Source organism: Brienomyrus brachyistius, chromosome 1, assembly GCF_023856365.1.
Source record: "Brienomyrus brachyistius isolate T26 chromosome 1, BBRACH_0.4, whole genome shotgun sequence".
Lineage (NCBI taxonomy): Eukaryota > Metazoa > Chordata > Actinopteri > Osteoglossiformes > Mormyridae > Brienomyrus > Brienomyrus brachyistius.
Window position 1 is genome coordinate 43,184,541 of NC_064533.1, and position 21,642 is coordinate 43,206,182.

General features: G+C 46.5%; 1 protein-coding gene across 4 annotated transcripts in view; it reads left to right on the top strand.

Moving 5' to 3' along the window:
- LOC125704684 (dedicator of cytokinesis protein 9-like) overlaps positions 1 to 21,642 on the top strand; it is an 83,908-nt gene that overhangs the window by 3,869 nt on the left and 58,397 nt on the right. For 3 of the 4 annotated variants that reach the window (XM_048970635.1, XM_048970626.1, XM_048970617.1), the window contains exon 2: positions 2,035 to 2,085. The exons of the other annotated variant lie outside the window; for it this stretch is intronic. In XM_048970635.1, coding sequence (XP_048826592.1) covers positions 2,035 to 2,085 — 51 coding nt within the window. The remainder of the gene's footprint in view (positions 1 to 2,034; positions 2,086 to 21,642) is intronic. 4 annotated transcript variants of the gene reach the window in all.

Sequence of the window (21,642 nt, forward strand, 5' to 3'; positions counted from 1 at the left end):
GTGTCCTTTTAAACCATCCTTCCCACTGTCATAAAAGGACTTCATTTCTGAGGACCAGATTTAATTTCTGTAAGCGGGGTCGTCTCGCCGTGTGCCCCGATGGGCAGGCCGGGGCATCTGGAGGCAGGCGCTGGGCAGTGCGTCTTTGTTTATTGTCTCCAGCATGCCATCCCCCCCCTTCCCCTGCAGCTGTGATTCTCCTCTCTTCCTCTGCGTTCAGATACTCCCCACTGTGAATACCACAGACCACTGGGCTCCGTCGTAAGCCTGCTGTTTGCCGTGGGGTTTACGGCCCAGTCAGCCCAGAATTAAAGTGGCGGGGGGGGGAGGTGGTAACATTTTCCCTTTTTCTTTTGACGCCCCACGGCAGATTAGAGCCAGCTGCTTTCTGCTTATACCTGCACTTTGAATTTTGCTTGAACAAAAAGTTTTGTTTAGGATTTCTGTCCCCAAAATGCATTTTTCTCCTTTTAAGGACCGGATAGAGAGTGTCTTCATAATGAGTGAAGTTTGCAAACTGTGTGTCAAGTGGGGTGGGTGCGGGCGGGGAGACGTGTTAGATAATGCTTACGGTTAGCTGTGTATAGTAGTCAATACCCTGTGTCTTGTGTAAATCCGGGCTGTCCTGTCTGGGGCTGCTCACCGCGCCCCCCAATCAGCGCTGCTCACCGCGCCCCCCCAATCAGCGCTGCTCACCGCGCCCCCCAATCAGCGCTGCTCACCGCGCCCCCCAATCAGCGCTGCTCACCGCGCCCCCCAATCAGCGCTGCTCACCGCGCCCCCCCAATCAGCGCTGCTCACCGCGCCCCCCAATCAGCTGAAGGGTGTGTCAGGCTGGCTGTATGCGCAGCCCGCACGTTGCATTGCCAGGAACGAAAAGACTCCTCAAAGACCCCACCCCCTTCTGTGTCCCCCTTGCACCTCGCAGTGCCAGTCAAATCCCCCCCCCCCCCCCCCCCCCGTCTGACGAATGCACTGCAGCTATTGTTACACTATGCATTTGTTGAGCTTTTTATACGGTCTGGTCATTATAGTTCAGAGGGGTGTTAGTTTTTACTCAGTCACAGGAGACAAACCTTAGCAGGCTTTGCAATTTAGTGATTGTTCTGGACAGTGTTACCTAGTATATGTTTAAAAAATCAGTCTAAAGTTGATCGCTCTCCAAGCCAAGGACAATCATTTTCAAAGTTCCTGTGTAAAATTTTTCTAGATTTTTCCAATATCTTGCAGCTGTTGTATATTATAGCAGATTTATTTTATGTCATGCCGTCCAAATCTTGTTGAATCCTTTATTCCGACCAAATCACAATTAAATCTTGGGTCTCTTCATTTGTTCATCCATTAGTTCTGCTTTTTATTTTTTTGCTTTGTTTGTTGTTTTCTGAGTTCATACTGTAACTATGCTTTTTCATTTACATTTTGGATGCATTTCGGTTGTTTGCATAAACAATCAACAATAAACATGTTTGCAAGTCCCACCTCATTCCGCCGAAGTACAGAAAAAGTTCCCCGGCTGCTTTGGTACTTTTGGTCCTGGGATCGGAGCAGAAATCAATGGAAAAGGGAAAAGTACCGAAGTTTTAGTACCAAAAGTACGGCACCTGGTGGAAAAGCACCCAAGTCAGCTGGTCTCCTTTCCTGTATGTAACCATACTAATCTGGACATTCCATCTATAGCCCACTTTATAAACTCCATCCATCCCTCCATCCATCCATCCCTCTATCCGTTTCACATTCTCGCTTGTCTTATGCAGGGTTGTGGGGCCTGGAGACTTTCCCTACTATATAAAAATCCCATGATAATTCAGACGTGTTTCTGTCAATAACGTGCGTTTTCTGATAAAAATGTACATCAACATGTGAAGCGTTTCTTCATCTGCAGTTAACAGTATACCTTAATCTGGGTGCCAGGCACAGAGAAGTGGATACTGGGCTTTTTGTAGGAGGTCCTAGAAGGCTCCAAAATGCTAAATTCAACATGAAAGAGAAGGAATGCCTGGGTTACTGACCCAATGTTTATCGCGAATTGCACAGGTGGATTCAGGAATATCGACAGCCAGGGCGATTCTCCACACACCTACGCAGGTAAGACTTTCCCTTTCAAATTCCGACTCTTTGGACTAAACTCGCATGTGTCCCCAATATTTGACGTTCCGACGATCCAGAAGTAATTATGCAGCCCTTCAGCCCTTGGGCAGCCCTTCAGAGTCTCTGAGGTACACACTAACCCTATTCCTCAAGGTATAGCTGTACGATATATCACTTAACATATTGTTATTGGCCTGTGTTCATTAAAAATCAAGAGTCAATATTGTTGATATTTAGACTTTGAATATTTACTAAAGTTATCAGCACCCAAGCTAAAGCCATAACGACTAAAATAACGGATGTGGGATTTCGCTGGCCGATTAATCGCTTAGACCCTCGCTCCAGTCTCCAAAGTTAGTGCACTGCCTCACTGCCTGTATTAGATGATGTGCTGACTGCCAGGGCAGATCATCCCCTCAAGCAACATGGGCTCTTCTCTAGGGCACCAGCTTCAGCGCTGACTTGCCAACTGGGGTGACACAGTGGTTAGCGCTGGGACCAGGGTTTGAATCTGTCATGGTTCCATGTGTGTGGAGTTCACGTGTTCACCCTGTGTCACGGGGTTTCCTCTGGGTACTCCGATTTCCTCCACAGTCCAAAAACATGCTGAGGTTCACTGGAATTACCAGATTGCCCATAGGTGTGAATGGTGTGTGAGTGTGCCCTGTGATGGGTTGGCGCCCCATCCGGGGTTGTTCCCTGCCTTGCAGGTGTCTTAATATTTATTTTTGGAATTGTTTATTGCATTATTACATTATATTAAACTACAAACGATCTTTGTTTTCTTACACCTGTTGGGATGAAGCAGGTCTAAATGGGCATCAACTGGCCCTGGCTGTTACACAGGGTCATGAGATCTGAGGAATTAAGGCCACTGGCGAGAGTTTCACTGGAGATTTGCCCGGCTTAGAGGTTAGGAGGCTATGGATATAGGTGAAATGTCCAGTCCTTGGTATAGCTGGTGACATCCACCCATGCACCGTGTCTGAGTGCCACAGTGACTGGACATAACTGATGCAAGTTTAGGAAAGACTAAGCTCTCAGATTTCAGAAGGAAGCTCTTCCTGTTCCCATTATTTGACCAGGGCCGTTGTTTTTAAAAAGCTCCATCGGGCAGCAGATGGTGTGCCAGTTAAGGAAGCGGAGGATGTCCCAGATTGCTCCGCTTTGCCTGCAGGAAGTGGAGGAAGGACTCTGCCCCCCCACACCAACTTTCCTCCCCCCCCATGCTCACTGCACTGGGCCAACTCATTCTGAGAGTCTTTCACACCGGACAGTAGGTCCATTTGGCGGCCTGAAGACCTGGTCAGAGGGCTGTCAGTGTGCTGGCTGGGTGCGGCGCTGCTCCCCTCTGCTGTGACACTGGCTGCTCCATCTGTTACCAGCACCAGCTGTTTACGGAGGTTTTTTGGAGGTTGAAGTAAATTTCAATAATCTTGGTCATTCATATTTACTCACTTTCAGACACTTAAGCTACAGGTTATTCTGTGATGCAAAGCACATGTGAAGTCCCTTGTCCCATTTTTCAATGAACTGCGGTACAAGAGTGACACGCGGACGTTTGCCATGTGAGGATTTAACTGCGATTCCACTGCCATGGGGTTTATCTCTGCATTCATTGGTATTTTGTGTGCTAAAGGTGAGAATAACCAGCTTGTTTCCCGCACAATTGGTTGGCTTGTCCTCATCTCATTCCACTGCTTCCACTGAAACAGAAGGTAATGACAGCCTGCCAGGAGTCACAGGAAGTGCTGGTATTTGTGGATCCTTGGGGGTTGAATTTGGAGGGGGCAGCTCATGAATATCACCTGGTTTGTGCTTTGGGGTTTACCTGCATTTCAAGGCTACGGGCCTCGAGGGGTCATCCGTGTTTCCAGTCACCATGGTGACAAGACTGGCGACTGCCCTCCCCCATTGCCCCCCCCCCCATGCACATGAGCTCCATTGTTTGTTGTTGCATGCATGCCGTATATACTGGAGGGGGGGCCTGTTCTCAGTCTTCGCCTCGCATAGCTGTATGAGGGGAAACCTGTACTGTTACGTTTTGGACGGCTGTCATCCTTCTGCCTGACACTGCCACTGAGCGCCACATCTGGCCATTCGGTGCCGCAGCTGCTGTCCTGCAGAGAGAGGCCTTGACCCGGGCTGACCCTGAGGTGTCGGCTTTGAGGGGCGGACCCGCAGCCCGGGGTCTCTGAGGGCTGTCGGTTCTAGTGGGGGATGTGCAGATGAGGCGGGCAGCACGGGGGGATTCTGCTAAACGCTCGACTCCTTTAGGAGCATCTGCATTCGTTTGCAGTCATTGCTGGTGTGGTTCAGTTGCTATTTACCACTTGTGCAGCAAGAAGTGATCTGGGTCTCATTATAGCCGAGATTAAATGGGGCCACAGTGTAGGGAAATGAGCTCTATGAGGGAGTATATTTCTGCTCTGGATTTTCTCACCAGTGCAGCATTGCAGCCGGCTTAATGGCAGGAGAGACTCAAGTTTCCAAACTCATTCTCAGGGGATTTGGTTAAGGTTTCAGGTACTGGTCCTGTTTCTGCTGTAAGCTGTCCAGACAAGACAGAGTGTTCAAATTACCATGGCACTTAGCTTGGGGGTGGGGCATTAATTAGCTACAACTGTACTTTACTACCTAATTACCTCTGGTGAATTTTCCTTCATATCTGCGTCATGGCAAGTTTAATGCCACCACTAATGTCTCTATGTGCCTGTGAGTCTGGATCCTTATCACTAGGGGGCGGCATCTATGAGCCGGGGGCTGATTCCTGGGCTGGCTAAATATATAGGAGTTACATCTAAGCTGTGACAATGGACCATCTGAAGTATGTGTGGTCCAAGCTGTTGTTCACACACCATCAGCCAGTTAATTGGATAACTTCACTTATGGTTCAGAGGCACCTAACCTTGTCCATCCCCATGAGTTAAGCGTTCAGGTGAGACCTCCCCCATCTGCCATACCTCTCTCTTGAGTTTGCTTCACGCACCGTTTGGTGCATTAATCAGGGGTGCTAAGCACCAGACCCTCAGATGACCTCTTCACCCTTCTGAGCTTGCAGATTGGACAGTTGGAATCTTGTCAACATCCCATGCTAGTTGGCAGTCAGGTGTGTGTGTGTGTGTGCGTGCGTGCGTGCGTGCGTGCGTGCGTGCGTGCGTGCGTGCGTGCGTGCGTGCGTGCGCGCGCGTGCCTTACAGTGGGTTCCTGCCCCATGCTTGGTTATTCCCTGTAGCTTAGGAATAGAACAAGTGGGTACAGAGGAGGGATGATTAAATTATTTCTCTTGCTCAGTGTATTTTACCCCAGAAGAATTTGCTATATATACTCCTTTGCTCTTCATCTTATGCATCTCACTAAAGTGTGCAGTAAAACTCCTGGGAACTGAACCAGAACCAGCAGCCTTCAGGTTATATGAACGAGCGCAGATAAAATCTTTAAGCAATAATTAACCAAACTTTAAAAAGAATACAAGTTTGAAGGCAGGTTTAAATTTTACTGTGTTCAGACTTAAGGAAAATCAGCACTACCCTGCCATATATTACACTGTGCAGTTTAACTTTTTTCGTCCTTCATCGTAAAGTACAGCTACTCACTCACAATCGAAGATTAGACATTCACGGTTTCGGTTATTTGCGAGTTGCCCATTAACAACTAAACGGGAATAATTTTTGGGCTTGCCAGAAGAAAATTGCAGACAAAGCCAAAAACAATGCTTTAAATGATTTGAATCATTTCAAATCGTATGTGAGATATATAGAGCATACAAGTGATACACAGTGTTTTAGTTACTGACCATCTTTGATATTAAAAGTCTTGGTTTGGGTATATGCTGTGTATCTTTGTCTCAGCAACTAGCCTCACTTCACCAAGCAGTCTTTGTGTCTGTGGACTTTCACGTTTATTGCAGTAACTTTTAAAAATTTTGTGCCATTAGTTTTGTTTTTAGTAATGAGTCCAAAATGTCATGCTCAGTGCATGCAGTAGTATCTTTGTACGTACAGGAGCATAATTTATATGGTTTGTATATCATATAAAAAAATTACGAAGTGATTTCACATGCAGAGTGCACAGTACTGTTTTTTTAGAAATTGGTAAAAAAAAAAAATGGACATGTTATGTTATCATTCAGGCTAACAGACTGTTATGGGTTGGCGGGGGGGGGGGGCTATTATTCTGGATTTGCACACAGATGACCTGACTGCTGCCATCATATCACCCTCACTTCTGTTGACAGTATGTTATGCTGCCGCTACAAACATGTTCACGATTCTCAGACTAATGCTATCTCTGGAGCAGATATTGCTGCCGATATCTGATGCAGCATATTTGCTGGTGTCAGCCCCGTACCATATTGGATCGGTGCCATCTCTAGGTACATGTAACTGAAATGTTGTGCCACATGGACAGATGATTTGTCATGGTGTGCTCACAGCAGACGGTGCCAGAAAGGGAACTGCCGGTGGCTTCTGGTCTCCCGTTTCCTGGTCCTGGTAGACAGGCCTGATGAAGGGGGGGGTGGGGTTCCTGTGCCCTGTGTGGCCAGCCAGACGTTGAGCTGGGATAGGAGGGCTGCTGTGAAGTATAGCCTCTGATTGGGTTGGCCTGTTTTGGAATAAAGCAGAGGTAACCATAACAAACTGTAACTGGAAGCCATCATGGAATAATGTGCTAGCAGACATTGGGCAATGCTTTGGAAGATGTTCCAAAACCAATGGCAAGTGGAACAACTTTTTCTGATCACTAGGTGGGTGCTCGAGAGCAGCTTCCCACTACAGAGGGCAGCTTCCCACTAGAGAGGGCTGCCCATCAGAAAGAGGCCCGTGCATGTCGGAGTCCCAAACCCAATAGTTCTGTAGTGCTTTTGCTTGGCTGGTAGCCTCAGTTAAAGGAGTTTTGTTGTTATGGCAGGTAGCAGCATTCTTTTGGGATTCTGGGGATGGAGTCCTGGAATTACAAGGATTCCAGCAATATAGAAATGTGACTGACTGACTGAAAATATGGGAGGACATTGTAACTGAATTTGAGGAAGCACATCTTTACACAATGTGTAGTTAGAGTATGGAATAGTCTTCCTGCTAGTGTAGTGCAAGCTAAAACCCTGGGTTCCTTTAAATCGGAGCTAGATAAGGTTTTAACAACTCTGAGCTATTAGTTAAATTCTCCCCAAACGAGCTTGATGGGCCGAATGGCTTCCTCTCGTTTTGTAAATTTCTTATGATGTCTTGTCTTACTTAAAAATACAATTTTGAATAGACGTTAGCCCTCTAATCTCACAGCCTGGCTTATCTGCAAGGACGGATGGAGAGGAAAAGGGAATTGTTGAGCTGATTAGCTAGATGAGATGTGTTTAAAGAAGCTTAGCTGTCTGTCACAGGTTTTGCTGTCCCCTGTATTTCCACAGCTATGGCCTGGGTGATGTTTTGCATAATTGCTCATTACAACACGAACTGCCCAAAGTCAGGAGCTCAGTTTGCAGCAAAAAAGGCCCCACAGCACGTGGAAGCCATGTGCCTGCTGACACTTGTGTGTGAGAGGTGGTAAGGGGGTTTTTTTCCACATGGTCGGAATTCCAAGACTCTGCTGTAGATGGAGACAGAGATGGAAGCCTGGGTGGAGCAAGCAGGTGGTTGTTAGTGTTTGCCTGCACCGGTTGGGGCCCTGCACCTCGAAAGTATCCTTGAGTTTTATAAACACCTCACCCTACTCACAACAGACAATGTGACCCCGAAATATTTTCCTGCTTTTAAAGGCAGATTTTGTATTTGATTTGCATTTAAACAGGAAGTGAGCTAAGAAGCACTGCAGCAGGATATCAGTGATGCTCGTGCAAAGAGCGACATCATGTCAGTTTTCCGCATAGCTCCCTAAGCGCAGCACAAGGACTACTGAAACGCTGCAAGCACAATACCTCTCTGGAGAAGAAATGCTATAACATTTAAATTGAATTCAAATACCTACTCTGGAGTAGGGACTAAAAAACGGTTCTGGAGTTACCTCTAAGGAACTACAATCGGACCGAGTTTGAGTGGCAAAACGGCTACGGAGAATATGGTCTTGGACGTGGTTCCTGCTTGACACTGGTGTCTGCCTTCATAGACTTAAGGCTTCTAGGCACTGTAGAATGAGCGATTTGAATCTGAGTCTGCATTGCCTGCCAGATGTGACTCTGTGTGACACTCAGGCCCTCAGTCGACTGTGTAGCTAGATTTCAGGGCATTTTCTCCTAGTGAGAGATGACGGCACTGCTCACCATGACTGCCAATTGTGATCTAACGATCAACAGTCAAAAATAGTTGGAATGGACCATCCCATAATTAATCGTGTGGAGAGCAGCCAGAATTCCCCAGCCCCATGCCGGCTGTGCGCTCACAGGATTGCGAAAGTCTGCCTCTCCCGTCGCTCATAGCAGGAATGTATTTCTGTTGTACTGGAACTGTTAATCCGTCCCCTTGCTTCCCCCTTGGGGCAGCGGCTGACAGTGGTTATGCTGACGCCCTGTGGTGGGCAGACCCTCTCACATCGTCTCAGGACACCTGGGCAGGAAATGAATCAGAACATGTGGAAAGTCTCACATCTGCGGCACCTTGAGTCAGGGCGCGGTTAGCCAGCTCGCTAGGGCTTGCCGCCTCGACAGGCAGAACCCGGCTCTGCACACTCGCAGCTGATTACCTCATCAGGACGCCTCTGGGCTGTGAGAGAGGGACTGGGAATCCGGGTCAGTATGAACGGACCTACATCCGGGGCATCCTGTGTCGTGTCAGCTATGTTAAATCCAGCACACCCCATAAAAAGCGTCTGTTTGTCCCCTTTTGAGGGGCTCTTCCTGGGATCAGACTGGTGTCACTGCGAGGGGTGTAACTTCACATACGTATGATCGTTTGATAATCTCATGCCTCCTTTCCAAGTCAAGCCAAGTTGTTTCCCCCCTCTGAATGTGTGACATGTATGCTCATGTACTCCTCCTTCCAGGATGGGGGGTTAGGTCTGTGGAGAGCTGCAGCTCTCAGAAATGTCAACACCCCAGTCAGGCTTCACCTGATGTACTGCCTGACCCAGCGATTTGATGTGCATCAGTCATTCATCTCAGGAGTGGCTTTGGATCCCAGCCGATATTTTAAGAGAGAAGCTCTGTTAGAATCCCTTTTTATGCTCTATTACTACTATGGTCAAACGGTACCATTCTGTAAATGTACAGTTTGGCTTTGTGAGCCACACAGGCCTGTGGAATTGGTTACTGCACAGTGAGGGCCATCATCCATGCTTCCTCTGTCCTGGCCCTCGCTTCTGCAGCAGATAAAACGCCTGGCGTTTGGACCTGCTGATTTTGCCGAGTTCAACGTGTCCCTGGGTCAACAAAGGAGGGGCTTGAGTTTTACTGCTTTAACCAATCACATTCTTTATTGTATGACATCATTGCATCGGTCCATTTTTCCTCATTTTCAAACTCAAGGCTTCCAGTCATCAAGCTGGGGGGGTGTGTGGCTTAGCAGGCTGAGCGTCTGTGTCTGTCAGCAGAAGGTCACCGCTTCAAGTCCTGTTGTTGTTAATCAGAATAATAACAATAATAATATTGTTATCATGAACGTCATCATTAACATTACCATGAAATAGACACGCCCCTTACGTTACTCCATGCAGCCTTTGCCCTATCAGGTCTGGCCTCATAATCATCCGCTGTATCTAACTTGTGAATCCTCTCCTGCCCCTTCACCACCTTAGTTGCTGTGTGGTGAGCGTACTGGTGCCGTCTCCTCCTCGGGGGGGCTACACTGCAGTGGTGGTTGAAGTGGCTCCTGCATCTGTAAAGCGCTTTGGGTGTCTTGACAAGTGCTGTATAAATGCAACTTTTCATTCATTCGTAAATATGCTTATTCCTATGTTATTTTTTAATCCAACAAAAGGCATAAACAAAAATGGGTACAAATCTGTGCACATTGCCGCCTAACAGAAAACCCTGGTTCTGTGTGCTGTGGTAATATCATACAATGACTGGTTAAAGAGCTGAAACACAAGCCCCCTTCTAGTTGACCCAGGGATACTCTGCAAAATCAGTCAAGTCATCTTTATTTGTAGAGGACATTTCACACGACTCGCATTGAGACAAGTGCTACACATGGCCAAGAAATACAAACATCACAAACCGCAAACAGCAGCGAATAAAATAGATAAACATAAACGGAAGACTCCGTTTACTAGTCAAAGGCCAAGGAAAATAAATGCATTTTTAACCTAACTTGAAAAACATGAAACGTTGCAGCTCAGCAAACACGTAAAGGTAAACTGGTCCAGAGTTTGGGTGCAGCCTCAGGAACGGCATGATCGCCTGTCAGCCGAAGCCCAGATCTGGGTCTAACAGTAACATGTCTGAGGGCCTCAGGGCATGATGGGGAGAGTAAAAAGAACATTGGCCAGGTAGCTTGGGGACAGACCATGTAAACATTTGAAAACAAAGCAAAAGCAGGTGCAGAGAGGCTAAAACTGGTGTAATATGCTCACATTTACGTCTTTGATAGGATTAAAAAAAGTTGATACTAACATATGGTTATTGGCTTTAAACCCATCAATGTGACTGTAACGTGTGTGTGTAACGTGAAAATGGGGCAGTATTTTTGGTTTGCATTTTCACATGCCACCTACAGGGGGAGCTCAGAAGGCATGATTTTTCATGGGCCAAACTGCATACCTGGCATTCCTTAGATCACAGGTTGTGTAAGAGGAGGGAGCGTAGCCAATAGGATCTGGTGGGGGATGGGGGGGGTTGTATAAACAGTGCTGCCATGTGGGGTGGGGGTAGCTTGAAAGTGATAAACCACCCTTCACAGGTCAACATGAATAACAGACTCATTGATGGACTTTGTCTTGATCCTTAATCACAGCTTATACCGAGATTTTAGCAAGCAAGTTCACTCTTTTCTGTTCTCAGTAATGTTAATATGCCCAGGGGGGGTTGGGCAGCCAGTTGACCTTGGACCCCCAGAGGTTTTTTTTTTCTCCTTGCTCCTCTCCCCTGTTGTCCTCTGGCTTTCCTTATTTGGTTTCTTTCCTTCCTTTTTCCCGATCCGTATCTCTGCCTAATGATGTGTTATGTATCACAACACATGCTACATGCACAACACTGTTTTGCTTTTGGTAGCGAAACACTTGCGTGTGATGTGGGTGAGGAGTTTCTCCACAAAGACAAATGAAAAAGCTGCTCGGATGACGGCCAAAAGCGGGGAGCTTGCATGCCTTAAAGGCCCCTTGGAGGACCAGCTCACAGGGCGTCTCGCTCTGCCTCTCCGTGTTTAAGGGCTCTTTTAAAAAGGTTGTGCTACAATCAGTATTTTTCCAAATGGCAAAACAAGAGCTCAGTAAAGCTAAATTTGAATTGGATAAGAGATATTTAACTTTAGAATGTTGTGTGAGTGTACCCTGCGATGGGCTGGCCCCCCATCCTGGGTTGTTCCCTGCCTCGTGCCCATTGCTTCCGGGATAGACTCTGGACCCCCCATGACCCAGTAGGATAAGCGTTTTGGAAAATGGATGGATGGATATTTAACTTTATTTTCTTTATGAAATGATTTGTCTTAAGTGAACAGAGTTACTCTTTTTAAGCCAACGGATATACCCAAAAGTCTAAAATTAGGGGCTCCTAATTCCTTCCTGGTTTGCTAATGACCTCCCATAGTTTGGCAATGCAAGCCACACCGGAAAGGTGCCCTGTTTTGAGCGGCTTTTGTATTTGAACAGTCGAACCCCCCCTTCCCCTTGACAGCCATGACTACCGACCTCAGGTCTGAAGCCGTAAAACAGATGGGTAACCAGGAATGCGCCTGCGGTGAAGGAAAGTGCGGACCCTGATAGACACCCCCCGCTTCACTGTCCAATGGGGTGCTGTTGTACCCAGACATACTGTCTGAATATATTGGCTCAGGCCCTAGTGTCCGTTTGACCCCCTATGAGGCAGAGCGACGCAGCACCCCCGAGCGTTCAGCATGAAGGCTTCGGGCCTGAACGCTGTATCAGTGACTCTCCCTGCTGCCCAGCAGGGTCATGTTCATCTTGTAGCCGCCTCGTGCTCTGTGTGTGTTTTCCATGATGACAGTTTCTAATAAACACAGTCTGAGTGACACTCAGCTGCCCTGTTTTATTTTACTGAGCTTTCTTACTGCAGTGATACCTGGGCACAAGCTGCCTTTCTTGCCATTGTGGTCTGTGGCCATGCAGCAGCTGGCTGTATGGTGCCAGCTCCCTGCCTCCCCAAATTTGGAACATTGTGTCACTTCCTGCTATTCTTTCCCAGTTCCTCTTTCTCCTTCCGGTTTAATTTCATTCCAGATTGATACAGGGGGGAAGCCACCTTCACTGTCCTACCGGATACCCACAGCCTGTGACCCTTTAACGTTCTTAAATAGACCAGAGGTGAAGGTTTGAGCTGAAGGGTTTAAACACCATTGTAAGATTTTCAGATGGAAAACCTCCGTGAAAAGTATCTGTGTTCATCCCATGAAACAATATTATCTAATATTACCCGTTTACTCCCAGACTTTCTCCTGATTTCATTTTGTCTTTATTCTGTAAAACTGAATGCTTAACAACCCTTTAGCCACAAAGTAGGACCCAGGAAACCTCACAGGGTATATTTCTGCCCCCCCCCCCAACAGAAGCTGACCTGCACAAACCAGCACCGCATCCCTCAGCGTGTCCGCCATACACCTCACTGACAAAATCCTAACCGCCCTGCATGTTTTAGCAAGGGCCTCGCCTTCCCTCCAGGGTGCGTCTCTCCCAGTACGGCCGTGAAAAGGGACAACTGAATAGATGGATGTATTTTATGAAGAGGCTGGAATCAAAAGCAGTGACAAGGATACACTGCCTACCTTCTGCTCAGATTGTTATTATCGTGGTAGAGAGAGGCTGCTGGCTGTTAGCTGTTGCCGACTGGGATTTTTTATATATATAGGTCTTGCTCTGCTTGCCGCTGTGCATGTCTTGCTCTGCTTGCTGCTCTGTGTGCCAAAGCCTCTGGGCAAAATACTATCAGTTGCCGGTTTGAGTTCAAATACTGTGACCCTATGGTTCATTTTTGGTGAATTTCCTTTTAAGACACTCTAATTCTAGAGAGTATTCAGATTATTTTGGCAGCTAAACGGACCCGAACCTTGGCAGGGTCTTGCATTAATCCATCTGTGTTAACATGATCTGACTGACAGATGACATTCTCGATCAATAAGAGTCTTACAGGACTGATGGGTTATATACAGGTACTGGCCAAGATATTTTAAGCACATTGTTGTATGAGGATTACAGAAGCTGAAGTTGCTAATGCTGAAGACAATCGAACACAGAGCATTTAAAGAAACAGTTTGTGAGCATCAGGATTCACTTGGCTGACCTTGCTCTCGATACATACATTACTGAATACTGTAGTGGACTAAAGACTTCTGTGGTAAGAAAGATGCAGCCATTTGTTTTTTTCCTATTCCTGTCGTACCTTTGCCTTTGATTTAGCTTTCCCAGAAAGCTTTGTGTTGTCTTCTGCCCTGTCCTATTACTGTTTGTCCCTGAATGGGAGCAGAGTAACACAGAGCTTTGAAATTCCTGTGCCACGCGTGTCCATTTCCTGTTCTGACTGAGGCCGTGCTCATGCAGTTAGATCAGCAAACACAGAGATTGGTGGAGGTTTGGTAGGCAGCATGTTAGCCTTGCACCAGCAGCACAGTCTGGTCACATCCTACTTGTGTCTGCTTGTGCAGAATTCTTCCTGTATTACCGTGTTTGTCCTTAAAGTGATGATTAAGATGAGCTTGCATGAAGTTGTGAAAGCTCCTGAACTTCTTGTTATCGAGTCCATACTCACCTCATTCCTGCGTCAGATAAGCAGTTGTGGAAAATGGTGAAAATGTTATTTGCTACATTTTCCATCTACAATTCAACAAGGCTTTTTTTTGACCTGTGATGAGAAACGTAAGCTCCACAGGGTCAGCGGCACTGTCTGACCTCTGGGTGATGTAAAGTGCTCTCTGTAGGTGCTTATTCGCCCCTGCACTGTGAGTGTTTGCGTCCCAACACCCACCTTACTGGTCCACAGTGGTCATGAACTGAGGTTACTTAGTGGTTACGCTCACCATGTTGCAGGGTTGCCAGCTCTCACACATCTAGCTTGACCCTCACACTTTCAGACTCTCACACTCACACGAGAAATCTGATGGCAAACCTATATTATTCCATTATAAACCTATAATTGGCTACATAAAAAGCTTTGGGGTAGTTTACAAACCCTACAGACTATTTACAAGGTAGCAAAACTCTTACGTTTATGTAAATGTGCGTGCAGATTTTTCTCGAATTCAATATCTCTCTGCATCCAGGTGACCAAAGTTAGCAACCCTTATGTTAGCAGTAACGTGGTCCTGCTCTGTTAGGTGCTGGTCCTTTGGAGATGATGTCGATAATATCATATAGGTGAGTTAGGGTGAAACTACTTGTTGGGTCAGTACTACATGATTCTGCCCACATTTAACACTCACAAGTGTTAAAATACAGTGTGTCACTGCGATGGCCCAGTTTAGGGTTCTGTTTTCCTCCGTACAGCTTTGAGAGAACGGATGTCTCTGCGGGACCTGCTGGGCGTTGGGGGGGGACATAAGACTGCGGGGGTTGTTTGGGGGAACAGAAAATATATGCAAGGGCTCAATGAAGACCTTCACAGTCCTGTTTCAGGAAGAAGAAAAACTGAAGCACTGGAATGTAAAACTCATTCTAATCCTTTCCTCTCCATATCCACAGACAAAGAAACTGGGCTCCGTGGGCAGGCGAGAGCTATGACGAGAATTACATTGCATTTCATTATTTAGAGTCTAGGGAACAGCTTCATTTGGGCCTCGTCATACAGCACTGACAGATACGTTGGCCGAGACTGTCCAAGTCAAACAGCTTTCTCAGAGGCATGGATCTCAGGCTTTCTGGCCTCTGCAGGTGGCTTCGTGTCTCCTGCCTGCTGCTGGCACTGGAGCCGACCCCTGTGCCAGCCATGGGCCAGAAGAGGCTCGGCGAATGTCTGTAAAACGTTGGCCTGACCACAAAGCTCCGAGCTGTCTGAAGAATTACAAATGGCTGCCATGTTCCTATGAAAATTAAGAGCTTGGAGAAATTATAATGCCATTTGCCTTGAAATGGTTTAAATTTTAGTGGTTCAGCTACGAGAGGCTGTCCAGTGAAATCTTTAATCTAAAGCAGCTTGCAGTTTTTTTTCTTCAATCAGGGGTTAAGGGCCTCACTCAGGAGCCCATTGCTGCCAATCCTGGGCCTCGAACTGACGGCCATCTGATTACAGGCATTTGCTGCACTTAAATTTGCCCTAGGCCCAGTAATTACTTAAACCCATGAGCACTCATGACACGCAACACCTCCCATTTGGGCTCAGCACGGCTTCCCCAGTTGTCCCCCAATGCCAGCAGGCCTGTGTCTTTAATTGCAGCCCCCATATCTGCCTCTAGGTGGCAACCTATGCATTATCTGGACTGTGGCTGCCAGACAGGAGATGGGAGAGCAAAAGCAGCTGTATTAGTGCAGTGTCAAGAATATGGCCACATGGGTTTGATATGTGCGAATATATACTGCCATCAGGCAGGCAAGCCTTTACATCGTCACATGCTATTAATATCAACCCGTCATATCAGCTGAAGTTAGGGTTAGGGTATGGAACGCTGATCCTAGATCAGGGGTTTGTGTGAAAAGAAAGCAGAGTAAGGTACACGGGCTGAGCCTGAGCTGGCAGCATAAGTGAAATTATACTGAGAAGACGGAGCTTGGCTGGAAATAAAAGCCAAGCAGAGGCGAGGTGGATGTCACCTTTTTAATGAAGGATGATCACTGTCGCTGACAAGCACTCCCTTTTTGCAGGCTGACTGCATTTATCAAGCTGAACAAACACGGGGATAACTAAATAAAAGGGAATATCGCTTCATTTTCCCCATAAACAACCACACTGACATGAATCATTCGCACACCAATTAAACAAGAAATCAGCACAAATTTCCCCTGGACCTACGTATGGAAATTTTTGAAAAGGGGGGCACTTTGTAAGAGTTGCAGTTTTCTAAGAACGTTCAGCAGGATTTTACCCCCACCCCAAAAACAAAGAAAACCGGAAACATTGGCAGAAAGCAGGATGCCGTTCACTCTGATTCTGAAGAGAGTGGTTGACAGGAGGCGGTGTAACTATCTAAAGTGAGGGAAGTGGCCATGTCCGTGTGTCCCTCCGCTGGGCACCCTGTGGTGCCTCACACACACACAAAATGGAAGCTGTCAGCCTGGTGTGGACAGGGCTGTTCCTTTGTTTTAAACCTTCATTATTCCCCACCAGCCCTATAAAATGGCTAAAAGTAAAATCACAGGCACCGTAAGCAGCTTTGGATTATAAATCGCCAAGTGACTTGCATTACTTAATGGCACTGGGAGTGTTTCCACAAGCGGCTGGCTGTCTGCACCGGCCTTAATCCCAGCTTCTAGCTGCATTTAAGGCATTTTTCTAAGTCCTTTTTGTTGTGTTTTTTTCCGTCTTGCTCAGGTGTGCCCTCGTTGGGCCGGGACGGGCACTGCAATCCGGCAATGCTGAAGAAATGTGGCACTTATTAATTTAAGCTCCAATCCAAAGACAACCATCTGACAAATGTTTTCAAGAAAGGAAAACCAAATCGACAGCTTCTTTCCACATGTAGTACTGATGATTAATCAGATTTCAGTTCATCTCCATAATAGTTGCACGTTTCTGATCCTCTGTCCACACACTTTTTTTTAATCTTTCTTGGACTCCTTCCATATTTGCTGCTGCTGTGTCCTTTTGTCCTGAATACATCTTTTTATACTTAATATTAAGGCTTGGCTATGGGGCTATTGTTGTAGCGAAATCATTTACAAATGTGCATGGAGAATTGTGTGACTGTATCTGAACCCATGGGTGCGTAATCAAATTTGTAAATGCATACTGAGTTTTGCAAACGTGTACCGGAATCTGTAAAGGTCTATTCTGAATCCGTGTGCATAATCTGATTTGTATGTGTTATGAGATTTGCAAGTGTACGGGGATTCTCTACATGTGTAGACAAATCTGTAAATGCGTGCAAAGGTATCAATTTTGCTCTAAGATGTGGAAATGAGGAGTCATTAGTTACGACTCAGGCAGACCTCTCCGTTGGCTCTGTTTTTACAAATGCATGTGGAGACTGTCTGTGTGTGGAGGTTTTGTAGGCTTAGGGCTTAGTGCTCTCCCACTGGCAACCTTTTTTGGGCTTAAATGTGGAACGCCATGAGGACATAAAACTTCATGAACGTGTTGGACCGATGTCTTTTTACCTTGTTTATCCACAATATCTCCTCTTAAAAGATGCTGAGCTCTTCCTTTCTTCATTGCCACACCAAACCATAATATACCAAAACAGTATTATGTGGTGTGTCCCGCTACAGTGCATATTGCACTGAAGTACACCAAACCATAGTATACCAAAACAGTATTATGTGGTGTGTCCCGCTACAGTGCATATTGCACTGAAGTACACCAAACCATAGTATACCAAAACAGTATTATGTGGTGTGTCCCGCTACAGTGCATATTGCACTGAAGTATACCAAACAATAGTATACCAAAACAGTATTACGTGGTGTGTCCCGCTACAGTGCATATTGCACTGAAGTATACCAAACAATAGTATACCAAAACAGTATTACGTGGTGTGTCCCGCTACAGTGCATATTGCACTGAAGTACACCAAACAATAGTATACCAAAACAGTATTACGTGGTGTGTCCCGCTACAGTGCATATTGCACTGAAGTACACCAAACCATAGTATACCAAAACAGTATTACGTGGTGTGTCCCCCTACAGTGCATATTGCACTGAAGTATACCAAACAATAGTATACCAAAACAGTATTATGTGGTGTGTCCCGCTACAGTCCATATTGCACTGAAGTTTACTAAACCATAGTATACCAAAACAGTATTACATGGTGTGTCCCGCTACAGTGCATATTGCACTGAAGTATACCAAACAATAGTATACCAAAACAGTATTATGTGGTGTGTCCCGCTACAGTCCATATTGCACTGAAGTTTACTAAACCATAGTATACCAAAACAGTATTACGTGGTGTGTCCCGCTACAGTGCATATTGCACTGAAGTATACCAAACAATAGTATACCAAAACAGTATTACGTGGTGTGTCCCGCTACAGTGCATATTGCACTGAAGTTTACTAAACAATAGTATACCAAAACAGTATTATGTGGTGTGTCCCGCTACAGTCCATCTTGCACTGAAGTATACCAAACAATAGTATACCAAAACAGTATTATGTGGTGTGTCCCGCTACAGTCCATCTTGCACTGAAGTATACCAAACCATAGTATACCAAAACAGTATTATGTGGTGTGTCCCGCTACAGTCCAGGGAACCTGCTTCAGTGCAGTACTTGCCCATCTAGTTGGACTCTTTGCACATTTTGTAAATAGTGATTTGATCATGCTTTAAATAATTTAAAATTTTATTTCTGTTTTTGAAAATGTTTTCCTTAAAATGATGTTCTGTGCTGTTTGTTGATGGATGCACCAGTATTGCCAATACAAATACCTAGTACCTGTTGGCCAATGAGGTGGATCCCGATCTCGATGAGGGTGTAAGGGGTGGGGGGAGGTCTTTGGGGTGGCTGGATTCTGAGACTGGCTCTCACTGGATCTCTAATCCCTCCCCTGACGCATGGAGTTTGTGCTGCAGTGGGAGGGATTATGCAATGACTGACTCAGTCGCAAACACACACACACACACACACACACACACACACACACATATATATATATATATATATTTATTTATTATATGGACGCACTCTCTGCTGATTCACTCGCCCCTCCGTTACCATCCCCCAGTCCTCTCAGGTTTCCATAGCCATGCACTGGTCTAACAAACAGGAACGCTAGAGAAGTTTACATAGCTTCTCATACCTGTCAGTATTTGTTCCTGGATTGAACGTCTGAGTCGTGACTTGGCCATATGGGTTGGTCACATGACCTGTCCAAAGGAGGGTCGTGGCTTTGCCGTATGGTTTGGTCACCTGGCCATGGAGATGCAGAACCACATCCCTGCCGCCGCTGTGCCTCCCCTGCCGCCGCTGTGCCTCCCCTGCCGCCGCTGTGCCTCCCCTGCCGCCGCTGTGCCTCCCCTGCCGCCGCTGTGCCTCCCCTGTCGCTGCTGTGCCTCCCCTGGCTGCCAGAACTCTGCTACTTCCACCAAAAGTTAACGCAGAATAAGCACTTTTCTGAGGACTGTAACATACCTGGAAATGTGCAGCCTTCATATCTGCCACAGGCTGCCCAATTATACTGTAAATTATCATCACAAGCAGACTTTGGGGTGGTGCTGTTCTTGTGGAAAGCACGTTCTCTCTGAATTATTCATTTCAGATGTAATGAGAGCAGAATAAACAGCAGTTTAAAATTAAAAATGATTCCCCACAGGTTTAAGCAGCTCAGCTAATGGGGATGCATACAGCTAAACTGATGGCTGAATTCCATGTGGTGTTCAGTGTAGAGAGGCGCTTGCTTTGTACAGATTGAGTATTGGATGCATCGCACAAGGACTGACTGAAAATGGAAACACTGTAGCTGACAGCTCCATTCCTCAGCGTCTCTTCAAATGCTGTAATTCACCTGGTATAATTGCTGACGTGTTTGGGCAGAAGTGTATTAAAAGTTGTTCTCAAGCCAGCAAGAGATTCATCATCTTGTTGGCCTCTCTCTTGCTCTTGAAGGCTCCATCTTTTATCACGATAGCTGAAGGGGTGCTTTGGAAAGCTCTTGTTAAAATGAAATGGTTCTTTTTTAGCTGTGCTGTTGTATAGATAATAGTCAGTATGCAGCCTAATCTTATTTACGTGGTGCAGCCTGTTCCTGTCAGAGCTAACGTGGTGGGGGGTGATGATTCCCATTGGAGATCAGTGACTGGGATTGGAAGGTCCGCTGACCCCCCCCTCAAATCAGGTGCTAAATATTTCAGCCAATCAGAAGGAGGTGACTACGTTAAATGTTGCTCAACAACGCTCCCTGGGAGGGGTCACTCAGAGGGGATGTCCCCGCATCATTTGCTGAAACCCTGGTTTCCCACACCAACATCTCCTTGGGGGTGGGGGTGTCATCTGGGTCATCTTTAGTGCCTAGATACCAGCTGGATGTCGATCATGAAATCAGTGGGGGATTAAGATTCATTTACCTCCACAGTATTTCTGTCATGTGGGGGCGCCCAGGTGACCTTTCACTGAAACCACCAATCAGCCTGTCTGATTACCTTACCACTGCCTGAGCAGTGAGATTTCCGTTTTTTGCTTTGCAATGTTTTCTGTACACTGGACGATAAAGATCTTTAATCTAAGTGATTGCTAATCTTTATTTGAACATATGGTCTTGGTGTCTGGCACTTGGTGATCAAACGCTTAAGGTTTTGTGGTGACATGTAAATGGGATTTGAGTGAACTTACATCCACTAACTTCTGAGGGAATTTCTGAGGTTCAAAACCAAAGTTCATCAAAGTGCCTGTGTGTGTGGGTGCGTGTGTGTGTGCGTGTGCTGGCAGCTGATTACTTTGTTTTGCCTTCTTCTAATTCAAGGCTTCCCTGAGCAGCCTAAAGTGCTATTCGCTTGATTTCTCCCCTCCATCTCTGCAACATCATAGTCATCCAGTAGAGGGCACTGTGGAGCACTTGGAGTAAGAGGAATAGAATTATCTCACCTGCTCAGATACAAGCCAGTTGACATTCTGGACCTCTCCACCATGGGCAGTTAACATGTCCAGTTAACACGTCCAGTTGGGGCTTCATATTGGATAAATATTTGGCCACATTTTAAAAACCATGACTATTTAAAGAAGGCCTAGTTAGGAATGTTAGCTGACAAGATGGAGATTGAATTTCCTGTATTTCCAGAGCTGAGGTTTTATTAAATTTACCATGTGACAGCTTTGAGGATGTATCACTTTGGGGGAGCGTGTCGGGGTGTCTGTGGTTTTGTGTGCGCCCCCCCCCAATCCCGGTCAGAGTGACCCCCCCTGCTTTTGTCAGTACCATCTGTTTGCAAGTTTCCCTGTAGAATCTGTACGTTCAACCCAAGAAGGGGCATGTCAGTGAGCTCAGGTTCCCGTATGCGAGTTTTAGATGTAGGTCAAAGGGAGAAAAGGGGCTCTGACTTTCACAGAGAGAGAGGGATGAGCAGGCTGGTGAGATGAGAGAGAGGGAGGGAGGGGTGGAGCCGCTCAGCATCAGCAGCAACTAGACAGTAGCAGCGTGACAAAGCACAGCACCAGGCGAGTGCCTCCTCGCATCCACAGCGCATCCTCGTGCTCGGACATGCCCTGTAGCTGGTGACTACCTCGTCTCCAACCAGGGAATCTTCTACCCTCATCCCTTCTCCATCTCCTGGAGCCCTGGAAGTGCTTTCCCCAAGGATCTGGGCAGCTAGAGGTTGGGGTACCAGGATGGGGAGAGCCCCTCCCAGGGAACAACGTGGAAGTGGGGCCATCA